Below are 14567 nucleotides of genomic sequence, written 5' to 3'. Positions count from 1 at the left end.
GGCCAAACTTCAGAATCACAGGCCTTAAGTGTTACACATTAATGACATACAACATTTATTCACTAAAATCACAGAAGAAAATCCCCCTAGTCTTGGTGGAGAAGGACATACCATTACTGGAAGCATTTACAACTCCAAGGAAAACAAGAAAACAACTTCTTCATGACATATAATGTTTAAAATGCCAATAATTCATAAGAATGAAATAATTTTAAAAGTTGTAAGAGAAAAATGCCAAATCTCTTATAGAGGCAAACCTATCAGAAAATTAACAGTTTTCTCTCAGAAGAAACTCTAAAAGGCCAGGGCATGGGATGATCTACTTCAAACTCCAAAAGAAAAGAACAGCCAACTTAGATTACTAAATCAGCAAATTTAATGGAAAATAAATATAAGCATAAACTTCAGGAATTCATGACCAGTAAACCAGCATTTCAGAAGATACTTCAAGAAGTTTACACAGAAAAGAAAGATAAAAATTGCCAAAACATAATGGGAAAGAATAAACTACACTGGAAAAATAGATACCTTAAAAAAATCAGGGATAATCCAATCATTAGAAATAAAACAAAATTATAATAACATAATAAAACTGAAAGTGAATGGTCTTTATTAATCTATTAGAATATAGACTAGCATATTAGATTAAAATATGACTTAAATATATGTTGTCTCCAACAAACACATTTCACAGGCAAATATATTCACAGACTCAATGTGAAAGGATGTTAATGATATTCCATGTAAATTGATCTAAAGGCAAGCAGGAGTAGCTACTGAACACATAAAGCACACTTGAAGTCAAAACTAATCAGAAGGAACAAAAAAGGTGGTTACATATTAGTAAAGGAAATAATTCAAAGAGAAGATGCAAAGACTGCAAATACTTATGCTCCAAACATTGGGGAACACAATGCATTAAATAAACATTAAAAGATGTAAAAGAACTTATAGACCCCCAAATAATAATTTGGAGAATATCAATGTACCTGTACCACTACTAGATTATTAAAACAGAAAATCAACAAAGCCCTATCATATTTAAGTCTTACTATAGTGGACAGATCAGACATACATAGAATATTTAACCCACTAACAACTGAATACATTTTCCTTTCATTTATTCCTGAAACTTACTCCACAATTCATCTATATAACATGATAAAACAAGCCTTAGCAAATGCACATATATATATATTGAAATAATCTCTTGCAGTTTTTCATAACATAGTGAAAAAAATAGAAAACAACAACAATAATATGTACAGGAAGTACACAAACGCTTGGAAATTGAACAATATGTTTTGGAATGATGAATGAATCATCATTCCAAAGTAGAGGTAAGTTTTAAAATACCAATAATTAAATGAAGATGGAAACAAAACTTCTGGGTCTCTGGTATACAGCAAGGCAATGTTAAGAAGGAATTTTTTTGCCATGAGAGCCTACATAGAGAAAGAGAGAGAGAGAGTGAGAGAGAGAGAGAGAGAGAGAGAGAGAGAGAGAACTCTAATAAGAAATGTTAAGATCTTAGAAAAATTAGAGCTGTCAAAAGTTAGTTCTTAGAAGACGCTCCTAGCCAAACTGAAAAGAATGAATCAAAACTAATAGGAAGCCCCAAATCAATAAAATTGGAGATAAAAAAAATGAGAATATTATAACAGAGAGCACTAAAGTTTAGAGTATCATTGGGGAGTATTTGGAAAATATTTATTCCAATCGGTTGTAAAATCTACAAGAAATAAATTTCTAGACACATATGACCTAACAAAACAGAAACAAAGGGAAATAGAAAACCTAAGCAAACCAACAAGTTGTTTTATTCAGTTTTTTCAGTGTTGCGACTAAAAAATCTGACAAGAACATCTTGAGAGGAGGAAAATTTTATTTGTGGGCTTACAATATCAGAGGTCTCAGTCCATATAAAGATGATTTCATTCCTCAAGGTGAGGCAGGTCATCATGGAAAAACAGTGTGCAGATGGAAGCAGCTAGTGTAATCATTAGGAAGCAGAAGGAGGGACTCCACCAGCCAGATACAAAATACGTACCCCATGGGCACGCCTCCAGGGACCCACCTCCTCCAGACACATGTACCCACTTTGGTCACCACTCAGTTAATCCCATCAGAAGATTAATCCACTGGTTGGATTAAGACTTTCATAACACAATAATTTCTCCTCTAAAGACTGTGCATTGTCTCACACATGAGCTTTTTTGGGACACTTCACATCCAAACCATGATACAGTCATGAGAAAAATCAGTAATAAAAAGCCTCTTCCCATCCCCAGGGCCACAAAGCTCAGGCCCTAATCACATCACATTTTGTTGACCAGATCTTTAAATAATAATAAATCCCATTGCTTCTCAAATTATTCCATGATGTTGAAAGAGAGGAAATTCTTTCAAACTCATTCTATGAAACCAATATCATCCTGATACCAGAACCAGATAAAGATATTTCAAGTAAGAAAACTAAAGACCAATAGCACTGATGAACATAGATGAATAAAATCTGCAAGAAAAAATATTAACAAATCAAATTCAACTATACAAAGATTATGCAACATGAACAAGTTCATTTAATCTCAGGGTTGAAAAATGGTTAGCCATAACACAATTAATAACTTTTTTATGCTACAAAAGTAGAACGAAGAGAAAAAGTTCATATGACCTTCTCAACAGATAAAAACCTTTGAAAAAATTCAAAGCCCATTCATGATAAAAAATTTGAAGAAACTTGGGATAGAAAGAACTTAAAATCCTAAACATTATAGATGACAAGCTCAAAGAAAACAACATATTGAATGTGGAAAGCTGAAAGTATATCCATTAAAACTGGGAAGAAGAGAAGAATTCCTACTCCTATCACTCCTATTCAATATTGTATTTAATTTTTTAGCCAGAGCAATTAGGCTACAAGAAGACATAAAAGAGATATAGATAGGAAGTGAAGAATTCAAATTATTCCTATTTGCAGATGATATGATTCACTCTAAAAGTGGACAAATTCAACAAAGTAACGGGATATAAAATCAACATACAAAAATCAAGAGATTTTCAATCTAGCAATAAGGAACCTGCTAGAAATAAATCAGGGAAAATAATCCCATTCATAATAGATAAACAACAAACAAACAAACAACAATGACACCAAAAACACCTAGGTATAAACCTAACCAAGGAAAGAAGGTGAAAGACCTCTACAATAAAAGTTATAGAACCTTGAAGAAAAAGAACTCTAAAGGATAGAAAACCTCCCCATGTTCTTGGATAGGTAGAATTAGCACTCAAATAGCAATATTTCTAAAAGCAGCCAACAGATTCAATGCAATTGCCATCAAAATACCAATGATATTCTTCATAGAAACAGAAGAAAATACTTTAAAATATATGTGGAGTAACAAAGATCCCAAATAGTCAAGGAAATACTGAGTGAAAAGAACTATTCAACAGACATCACAATATTCCATTTCAAATTAATCTACATCCATAATAATTAAGACACCATGATGTTCGCATAATAACAAACACTTAGATCACTGGAATAGAAGAGAAGACACATATACGAACCCACACTTATACAGTCATCTGATCGTGAACAAAAGTGCCAAAATATACTGTGGCGAAGACACACTTTTTTATAAGCTTTCCTGGGAAAACTGGATGACCATGTGTTGTAGAAGGAAAGCAGATCCCTACCTCTCAATCTGTAAATGGAGGCTCAGACATGGACTTCAACTTGAAATTTTGTGATTTTCTATATGATGATAATATATATCAAATAATCCCTGAGTGGAATCATGGGAAAATTTTGGGAGAACAATGGTTATTCTCTCATCCTAGTTTGTTATGTCTCCTTGTCTGTGGCCCCTCGGTCTCTGAATTTGTCTTTTCTGACATGAACTATTTTTAAAAACTGCCTTCTTTTTTAACAACTGAGCAAATGTGTTTTTTACATTACGTCTTTAGTACATTTCAAAATTTATCTCACTATTATCCAGATCCGTTCCCTTCCAGAAACAAAAAAGAAAACATTAAGCAAAGCAGGGCTTAGAACAGAGTGAAAGATGTTGTATTTTTTGGGAGCCTGAACCAGGGTTCCACAATGAGTTGATGAAGCCCTGTTACTGAGCATAATTTTTAAAATAGCACCCTGACCAGAAGTGAGATCCATGTCAGGAAACTATTCTATATCGGGACACACATGTAAAATCTCAACTAAAAGAATACAATACTTTTAATTCTATACATGTTGGAAGTGTGTGCTTCTGTGCTTTAGCTTTTCTTATGAATCACTTCAATTCTGACTTCTTCTGTGGGGTGTGAATAGACATAAGATATGCAGAATACAATGTTCGTAGGCTGTGTAAAGCACCAAATCGTTGGTTATGGTCCTTCCTCACTGGGTTTGAGGAGCTAAGTCCACGTTTTTCCCCAAGCTTCATTCTCAATGCTGAGTCCTCTAATATTAAATGGACCTGTCTTATCTTATATCCAAGTAATTTTTTTTTTTTTTCAAAAAAATCACAGAACTATAAAAAAGCACTAAAATTTATCTGGAAGAACAAAAGACCCAGAATATTTGAAAAAAATCTTGAGAAAGAAGACCTATGCTGGAGTTGGCTATGGTGGTTTACGCCTGTAATCCCAGTAGCTCAGAGGCTGAGATAGGAGGTTCACAAATTCAAAGCCAACTTCAGCAACTTAGCAAGACTCTAAGCAACTTAGTGAGAAATAAAGAATGAAAAAGTGCCCAGGCTCAATTCCCATACCCCACTCCAAAAAAGAGCAATGTTAAGGCATCATAATACCTGATATCAAATTATACGATAGAAGTGTAGGGAAAAAATAGCATGATATTGGCAACAAAACAGACATGGTGAAAACCATGGAATAAAATAGAAGACACGAACAAACACACATAGACACAGCCATCTCATATTGAAGTATATGTTGGAGAAAGAAAGCCTTTTTAACCAATTATTATGGAAAAACTGGCTATCCATATGTAGAAGAATGAAACTAGATCCCGGTCTCTCACACTGCACAAAAGTCAGATCTAAGTGGAGCTCAGGAACTAGACCTGAAAATTTGCTTCTGCTACTATAAAACATAGGCTCTATACTCCAACACATTAGGTCAGGAATCAACTTCCCAAGATTCATAAAGTGAAGAAATAAAACAAAGAATCAATAAATGGAATGGCATCAAATTAAAAATCTTCTGCACAGCAAAAGTTTTGACAAATAGGTTGAAGACAGAGCCTACACAATGGGAGAAAATCTGTGTCAGCGATTCCTGTGACAGAAGACTGATATCCAGAATATATAGATAAATAAAAAACAGCTTAACACACACACACACACACACACACACACACACACACCACCCAATCAATAAATAGGCAAAATCACTAGAAAGACAAAAGAAGATACAGAAATGCTCAAAAACTATATGAAAAAGTGTTCAGCATCTCTAGCAATAATGGAAATACAAATCAAAACTATGCTGAGATTTCATCTCAAATTCTAATTAGAATAGCAACTATGAAGAATATAAATAATAATAAATTCTGGTGAAGAATGTTACACCATATTATCCACCTACCCAATTCCTTAGTATTTATTCAAAAAACTGAAATCATCATACTATGGTGATACAGGAACATCAATGTTTATAGTAGCACAATTCACAATAGCCAAATTATGGAACCAGCCCAGATAACTGCCAACAGATGAATGGACAAATAAAATGGGGCATATATACACAATTGAATTTACTCAACCAAAAAAGAAAACTGAAGGTATGTATTGAAATGGTAAATGGATTGAAATGGAGTATTTCATGCTAAGTAAAAATAAGTTAGACTCTGAAAACAAGGGTCCGATGTTTTCTCTCATATGTGGAAGCTAAAGTAAAATAAGGGGAAAAGTGTGGGGAAATGGATGTCAAAAAGATAGCAAAGATCAGTGGAGTACAGGAGACTGAGGAGCAGAAAGGAGTCAAGAGAAAGGGGAGGAAATGCAGAATGAATTTCACAAAATTGCACCATGTTCATATATAAAAATAACAGTGAATTCTACCTTTATGTATATCTATCCCCCAAATTAAAAATACATAGGTGAGTGAAAAGTAGACCAGTATAGTAGAAGAGGGAGAATATGGGGAGGGAGGAGAAAGGGAAAGGGAGGCACTGGGGACTGAAATGAAATAAATTAAATTTCACTCAGGCATGATTATGTCAAAATGAACTCAGCTATTATGTACAACCTTAGCATACCAGTAGAAGAAAAAAAGAAAAAGAAAACAATGAAAAGTGGAGAATTAATCTCTAGAACTTGTGTTTCAAATTTTAAAATCATGGAATTTCAAAACCATTTTCTGAGTACCTTTTGATTGACACATAAATCTTTCCATATGTATTTGTGTTCTTCCTTAATAAGCACTCTTTACAACACCAGTTCCAATGCAATACCTATCATCCTATGAACTGATGCTATCCTATTCCAGAACTCAGATCTTATATTTAATAAGTACACAGGCCTAACACAAAGGGACACTGTTCCATCCCAATATGCATACTATTCTATTCCACAATACAGGAAATGAAAAAAAAAATCTTCAAATAAAAATACAAAGTTTTTTTAAAAAGAAAGTAAAAATCACTCTTCATGTACACAAAAGATGTACAAAAATTTAAGCAAGTGTAAAACCACACAAAATTTTGTCATGGAAAATCATGCTGATGGAAAACTTCCTCGTCCCATGGGCTCTTCAGAAGCAGCTATACAGGTTTATAATCTCTTAGGGAACCTCTTCATATTCCAGAGGTAATCAAGGAGGATGTTTTGTGTCTTCATTTTTTTTCTGGAGATGTTAAAGGCAGCACTCAAGCAGTAGTGACAACACAGTCCATTTTGACTGCTGGGGATGTTCTTCCTCTCCCCCTTAGATGCAGAAGGAAGAGCTGAAAACAACCTTCACATTTTTTTTTTTTTTTTTTTTTTTTTTTTTTGTGGAGGGGTATAACTTCATTGAGTGGACTTTACTTCATATAGAATAGGACATAATCATCACCAGGATTCTCAAAAAATGGACATGTGGTGAGATTCTTAATTCACAGAGTTACTTTTTCAGAGAGGATTTCAAACTGTGATGTAGTGCTTAAAAGTGTGGGTGTTGTGGCCAGGTACCATGTTTAATGTAATGCATGGCCAATCAAGAAATGTGTGCACTCGAGCTAGCTTGCTAAACTTTGTGGCTGTCAGTCTCCTTATCTTTATTTGGGACTTCATTTCCTAATTTTGAAATGTGCATTCAAATGAAACAATATACAAGGAGACCACAGAACAACACGCAATCTGTAAAAGATACCAAACAAACAATAATAGCTCCCAATAGGATCTATTTTATGAGAATTAAATTTTTTCAAGGTGGGTGATGTGATTAGAAGAACCTTTTCCTTTAAAACTAATGAAATTACAACTGTATTTAGATTTTCATCTTCAATTTAAATCCAAATTACTTAGAAATATACAAGTGCACATTTTAGCCTAGCTTTCCAACAGCATGTTCTTTGTTCTTTCTAAAGACATTTTCTTTGATCCTTTATGTTCTATCGTTTTCTCCACCCTTTTATTTCAGACTAATATATGGAATTTTCTGAGGCCTTATAAAGAATGCTGATGTGAGGGTATGGTAAAATCACAGGTATTGATGTAGAAATTGGTATTTGTTATTTCCACAACCACAGACTGGCAGATGGAATGGGGAAGGACTGTAAGGTAAGAAAGAGGTACTGAAGACACATATTAGAGTCTTCTGATTTAATTCTGTCCATTTAAATTTCCTTAAGTGCATTTGATGTCATGAGTAGCCGCATTAGGTTCCTGCCTGAGAATTTTTCAGTAGAGATCACAGTGGCTGGAATTTTAAACTACTTTAATGCTAGTTGCTGTTTCTTGGTCTCTCCCTTAATATGGGCTAAATCACTAACACAACAGAAAAGAAGCAGGCTCATACCTACATAGGAAAGAAAAGGTGGAAGCAAAGAGATGGATTTCTTTCTTCAAAATCAAGAAATAATAAGAGTATTTACATTGAGATATTTGGGAAAATAAACAGAGCTACATTGAAGGGAGAGAAAAGGTACTGAAATCTGAAAGGATCCTATTTTCCTCATAGTCATGAAGAAGGAATATGCTTAGAAACAGATGAGACCTCAACCTTTAGTTGGTGAATAATAATATTGAATGACAAAATGTGGTAGAATAAATGAACTTGCAGGTAGGGAAATCCCAAATAAGATTTTAAGCTATTAATTAAATTTGAAATAATATTTATTTAGAATTATGGATGCAAATGTGACTGATATACACATGCACATACACATGTAAATACATCCAAACTTTACTGGTTGAATATAGTTAGAAATCACTACTTGCAATAATGAAGCTACTACTGATTCTTATTTTAGGGTTGACCATTATATGTACTTCAACCTGAAACAGAAATTCTGTTATTTTTAGAAGAATGGGTGGTAGAAACAGTCTCGACTAAAATGAATAAAAAGGAAACAGTGGGCAATGTGGGCAGTGGAGCATAGGCAGGCAAACTTCCCAAGGTCACCTCCCTAGGAGATAGCCCAGCGTCCACAGTTCATGCTGCCAGGGAGCCCAGAGCAATCACAGGAAGCTCCAGCATGTCCAAGGGCATGGCTTTTGAGAAAAGAAAGACCAACAGATGTTCAAAGAGAAATATGAACACAAAGAAAGATGATGTGAATTTAAAATTTACATTAAAATAAATACACATAGGACGGGCAAAGTTGGGACCTGGTATAGATGTCAATAAAAGGTTAACAAAACAAAATTCATGATATTTTAAAACAATATAAAATTCTTTGTAATTTTGGATTGTTCGTTTTACTTTTATAAACAAATTAGCTTCAAACTAATACCCTTTCCGAACTGTTTAATGAAGAACCTTGTGCTGTTTTAAATGTATGTGCAATTTTAAATATTCATCTAATAGTAACCAATTTGTATTTAAATTTAAACTCCCTATCAATTTTATATATTTCTTTTACAGATTGTAAAATTATATTTAAAATATCTGTACAAATGGAAAAAATATTAGAATTTTTCTTTTGTGCTAGGCACAAAGTCACACACCTGTAATCCAGAGACTAGGGAGACTGAGGCAAGAGGACCACATGTTTAAAAATAGTGTGGGCAACTTAGCAAGACTGCCTCAAAATAAATGAACAAACAAACAAACGAACATAAATAAATAATCTTGGGGATGTGACTCAGTGGTAAATGTCCCTGGGTTCAATCCCCAATAACACACACACACACACACACACACACACACACACACACACACACACATATGCACACATACACAGTATACTGCAAAATGCTTCACCTTTTCAATCCCTCATATTATTTATTAAAGCTTATTCATAGCATCATGTTAAATTAATGTATAATCATCTGATTTGCATAAACATCTTATTCTTTTGATTATTTTAGATACTTCACTGTTTCAAATGAGAATGCATTATCTTCTATAATAAAGCCTTTTCATGTCATTTAAATTTTAGAATACAGTTTTAAGATTGGTTCCTGGTACAAAGATTATGATTCTGTAAGTATTTACCAACATCTTATGAAAAGGATTATGTGAATGAACCGGTTTCATTGCAATTGCAATAGGTGTAACTAATTAACAGCTTGATTTTTAAGATGCATATTTTATTCTTTTGCTGCTTCAGTTTCCAGGTTTTTTGTGTTTGTCGTTACTGCTTTAAAAATAATGCCAGCATTGACATTTCCTACCTTCCTTCTGATGCATTCTTAATAAAACTCTTCATAATGACTGTGAACTTGATTCTTGCAGGTCAGACAACTGGATCAGTGGTACTACTGCTGCTATACAGTAGAGGAGAGAAGAGCAAGGTAGTCATTCAAGGACACTGGTCTATTAGATGATAAAGTTAAAATTACCAGCATTTTGATAGCAGAAAATGAAAAGTTATTTAATTGAATTTTTATTTGGAATAAATTCAGATGAAGAGAAAACTTGCTTAGATAGTATAGAAACTTCCTGCACACCTCTCACTCAGTATATCCTAATATTATCATAGGTACATCCACCAACATGATGAAATAAATATGGGTTCATTACTCTTAACTAAATATCAAATTTTATTTATATTTAAGTGATTTTTCTAGTGCTGTTATTTTTCTGCTCTAGGAGTCAATCCAGAGTAACTCATTGAATTTAAGACAATTTCCTTTAGAAGATATGAAATCATGAACCATGAGCACACTATGGTCTTCATTGCCATTATTTTCAGGAGTGGGGTAGTACGGGGGATTGAACTCAGGGCATTCAACCACTGAGCCACATCCCCAGCCTTTTCTGTGTTTTATTTAGAGATGGAGTCTCACTGAGTTACTTAGAGCCTTGGTGTTGCTGAGACTAGCTATGAACTCTTGATCCTCCAACCTCAGTCTCCTGAGCTGCTGGGATTATAGGCATGCACCACCGTGTCCAACTCCACTGCCAATATTTTAGATATTTCTTTATTTGATTAGTGGAAGAGTTGGTTTGTTTAGGTTCTATGCATATTTCAATTATTTCAATTCTAAAATGGTATTGCTTTAGAACACCTCAGATAAAGAAAGTGGAGACAGAAGAAATATTGACTAGATTAATATAGAACATTTCCTTCTTTCCTACTTACAACCCTCTTGGCTTTTCTCTGGACAATGAGGCCATCTGAACAGGAGTAGATATATGTGGATCTGAGACCACAGGAATTCAAGGTCTATTAAGTATTCAAATATTCATGGTTTATCAGGGACCTTTAAAAGTGTTACACATTTAAAAATATATTTATCACTGTGAATATCTAAAGAAAATATCCAGCCTATCATATAAGATTAAGAATAAAACAAGTCTAGAATATGGTGAGGCTGGAATTAGGAGTAAACATGATGCCGCTTCTGCTCTGGGTCAGGGGCTGTGGCAGGTTACTCTCACCACACATCATCTCCCCACTGGTTCTGAAGGTAGCAATGTTTTTAAATCTAGTCTTTACCTGATTCTCACAAGAAGTCTATTGACAGACATGCTTAGTAAACCATAGGCTGAAGAGTTTTAGGCCCCCACTTTTAAGTGATGGGCGGCATGCCATGGAGCCAGAGAAGAGTCTGGAGCCAGGGTTCTCTTGCTTTCACTTCATTCTCCTTCCTGCGTTGGCCCATGGGTGAGCTGACCAACGGTGGATTCCATATGGAAATTCTTTCCCCTGTGGCAAGTAGTTATTGTAGATGGTGTGGTAAATAATTATACTAACTGATTTCTTGCCTTATTTCAATTTGTCCTATGTCAACACTCAGAAGCAGGTAGTATTGACTCTATGAACTTCTGTTCTCATTTTTAAATGATGATTTTTAAAAAATCAACTTTTATGCATACTTGTATCTGTAGCTAGGCACTTTTCCATAGATCCTTGTATTTTATGAAGAAAGAATCAAACCATTAAAAAGCACATTCAGTAGAAAAATTTAAAGAAATTTTGAAGAGTAGCCAGGATTTTCAAGTGCCTTGTAAAATTCACTTTATTTCTTCTACTTATAGATTCAGCAGTCTCCAGGTCTCTAGACCAGAAATGGCTTGCTATTCAACCTTGCCCACTTCCATGACAGTGGCCAACTGGACTAATACAATTATAGTCCAAATTTCCTCATTACATGGATGAACTTCAGAATGCTTCTGAACAAGGAATTTCAGGAAGTCACAATTAAATCACCAAAGCTGGAACTCAAGGTGAAGCTACGAATCTTCTCTATCACCTGTGGATGTTTACATTCCCCTTTTATAGACACTCTAGTATTTTAGTCCTCAAAGATTCATCTCCACCTTAAGTCTGCCTGATCTCCAATTTCCACCCTCAGAAAATGACTTAATTTGTGTTCTCAGTGACAAAAGAAGCATGAAAGATAATTTTTCATCTGGGTTCACCAAACCATTGAGAATCACAAAATTATAAACTGGTCTGAAGAAAACGTTTCCTTATCATAATTGCAGATTAACAGAAAACCTTATCTTAGAGTGGAAACATCTTTTATTAGAATACTTTTATTCTCAGAAATCATGCATAATCAGAGCTTCATAACTGAATTTGTCCTCCTTGGGCTTTCACAGAATCCTACTATTCAGAAAATAGCATTTTTTGTGTTTTTGTTGGTCTACATTGTGACTATTGGGGGCAACATGCTAATTGTAGTGACCATTGTCTGCAGCCCTGCACTGCTGGGCTCCCCCATGTACTTCTTCTTAGCATTTCTGTCTTTCCTGGATGCCTGCTTCTCCTCTGCCATGGCCCCAAAGATGATTGTGGATTTACTCTATAGGAGAAAAACCATCTCTTATAAAGGATGCATGATTCAACTTTTTGCAGAACACTTCTTTGGTGGAGCAGAGGTGATTGTCCTTACATCCATGGCCTATGACCGCTATGTGGCCATTTGCAGGCCCTTGCACTACTCTTCCATCATGAACTGGAGGCTCTGTGGCATTCTGGTGGGGGTGGCCTGGACAGGGGGCTTCTTGCATTCCATCATCCAGATTCTGTTTACTTTCCAGCTGCCCTTTTGTGGCCCTAATGTCATTGATCATTTCTTATGTGACTTGTACCCATTACTGGAGCTGGCCTGTACCGACACCCACATCTTTGGACTTTTTGTGGTTGCCAACAGTGGGCTTATCTGTATTATAATATTCACCATGTTGCTTGTCTCCTATGGTGTCATCTTGCTCTCTCTGAGAACACTCAATTCTGAAGGGAGGAGGAAAGCTCTGTCCACCTGTGGATCTCACATTGCTGTTGTGGTTTTGTTCTTTGTTCCATGCATATTTACATATGCACGGCCTCCATCTGCCTTTTCCTTTGACAAAATGGTCGCAATATTTTACACCATGCTAACCCCCTTGCTCAATCCTTTGATTTATACTTTTAGGAATATGGAAATGAAAAATGCCATTAGGAAAGTGTGGAAGTGTTTGGTGGTGGATTCTGATGAAAAATAAAATCATCAAACTTTATAAAAACAATACAATGAATAACAAATTCCAAATGGTCCTATACAAAAATATTGATGGAACCCTAATTATCTCTACAGTGGTAACAATTCTATAGAAATGTCATTAGTGTGGGATCAGAGATGATGTTTTCACTATCTTATCAAGCATCTATTCAAGCTGGCAAGTCAACATCTTTTTATGTAGACTGAAGATTATTGAATTTTATGCTTAATTAGAATAAATATTTTTAAATGGAAAGAAAAAATACTTTTCAGATTGTTGGCCACTGTCTCCATGCTTTGAGAAAATTTGTGGAGGGATGACAAAAGTATCTTAGAATTTAGAGACAGATACTTATTCAAAGTATTTCAATTGATAAAAAATTTTTATTTAACTCATTAATCTCAGTGATGCTGGAGGAAGACCAAACTGAGCTCAGGAGGGGCCTTTAGAAGAACATTAGTGGAATTTTGATTGTAGGTTTCCTGTTTTCTGCAATCCTGTTCTTTAAGGTGGGTCCATTTCCATCTCTACAGGTTTAGTCATTCTTGAATTTCATGACAGGTAGACCCTGAGGGCCCAGAGCTGCCTGCCTAAGGTGAGTTCCTCTTCAGTCAGCACCACCTCATATCAATCAACTCTGGAGAGCAAGGGGAGGCAGATTTCATGTGGGACTCAACAATGAGTATTTCTTATTCAAGTACAATCAAAGGGAATTGACATATGTAAGGCATAACCAAAAAACCCAGGACCAATTTGTGAAGGTAGAGAGCAGACTCCTCCCAGTGCTAAAGAGGAAGTTCAGAGACACCAGAGAGAAATAGGAACTTTAAAAGAAGGAAATATTTCAATTGATTTGGTATTTTAATTTTTGTGGTTTTCTGTACCCAAGTTAAAACACACTTATTTCAACAAGTATCAATAAGGAGATCATTCAAATTTATACAGTTTTATATGTCAGTCTCACAGTGAAGACTGGTTGATGTGAGGTTGCAATGTGGTTTCTGGAATAAATGTATTTACAGTAGTAATATTGTTCAGTTTCCCTAGCCCATCAACACTAATAAAACACCTATTGTTTATGGTGGGAAAAGTACTAAATCTTTCTATTTTTTTCCTTTGCCATGCCCAAAGTAAAAGAGTTAATGATAATACCTTTCTTCTCCAGAATAAATGTGGTAGGAGATAGATAAGATTTCACTGCTATTATAAACCCAGGAGGAACTGAGAATTAGGGTCTAAAATTTCACCTGGACAATGTGAGAGCCCTGCAGCAGACCAGGTGTGTGACAAAGGTTTAGACATACCAGCACACCTGTCTTTTACCTCTCCCTGTCTCTCTATCATCTGTCTGTTCTTATCATAGAGATATCAGGTCCTTCCCAGGTACACAGAGATACATTCATCCCTACAGACTCTAAGCAGTCATTCACCTCCAAGAACTAGCTCAAGAAATGAGATCTGCT

The 14567-nt window shown here is 35.1% G+C and overlaps 1 protein-coding gene across 1 annotated transcript; it reads left to right on the top strand.

The window, feature by feature from the left end:
- Positions 1–12168: 12168 nt before the first annotated feature.
- On the top strand, positions 12169–13107 carry LOC306639235 (olfactory receptor 4C15-like; the record flags this gene model as incomplete). The annotated part of the gene is made up of 1 exon (XM_079102631.1): positions 12169–13107. Exon 1 carries the CDS (start codon positions 12172–12174, stop codon positions 13105–13107), a length of 936 nt encoding a protein of 311 aa, XP_078958757.1. The 5' UTR covers positions 12169–12171.
- Positions 13108–14567: the final 1460 nt, after the last annotated feature.

Source organism: Sciurus vulgaris, assembly GCF_902686455.1.
Source record: "Sciurus vulgaris genome assembly, chromosome: 11".
Classification (NCBI taxonomy): domain Eukaryota; kingdom Metazoa; phylum Chordata; class Mammalia; order Rodentia; family Sciuridae; genus Sciurus; species Sciurus vulgaris.
The sequence above is the reverse complement of the archived record's forward strand: the minus strand, read 5'-3'. Positions and strand labels throughout refer to the sequence as shown.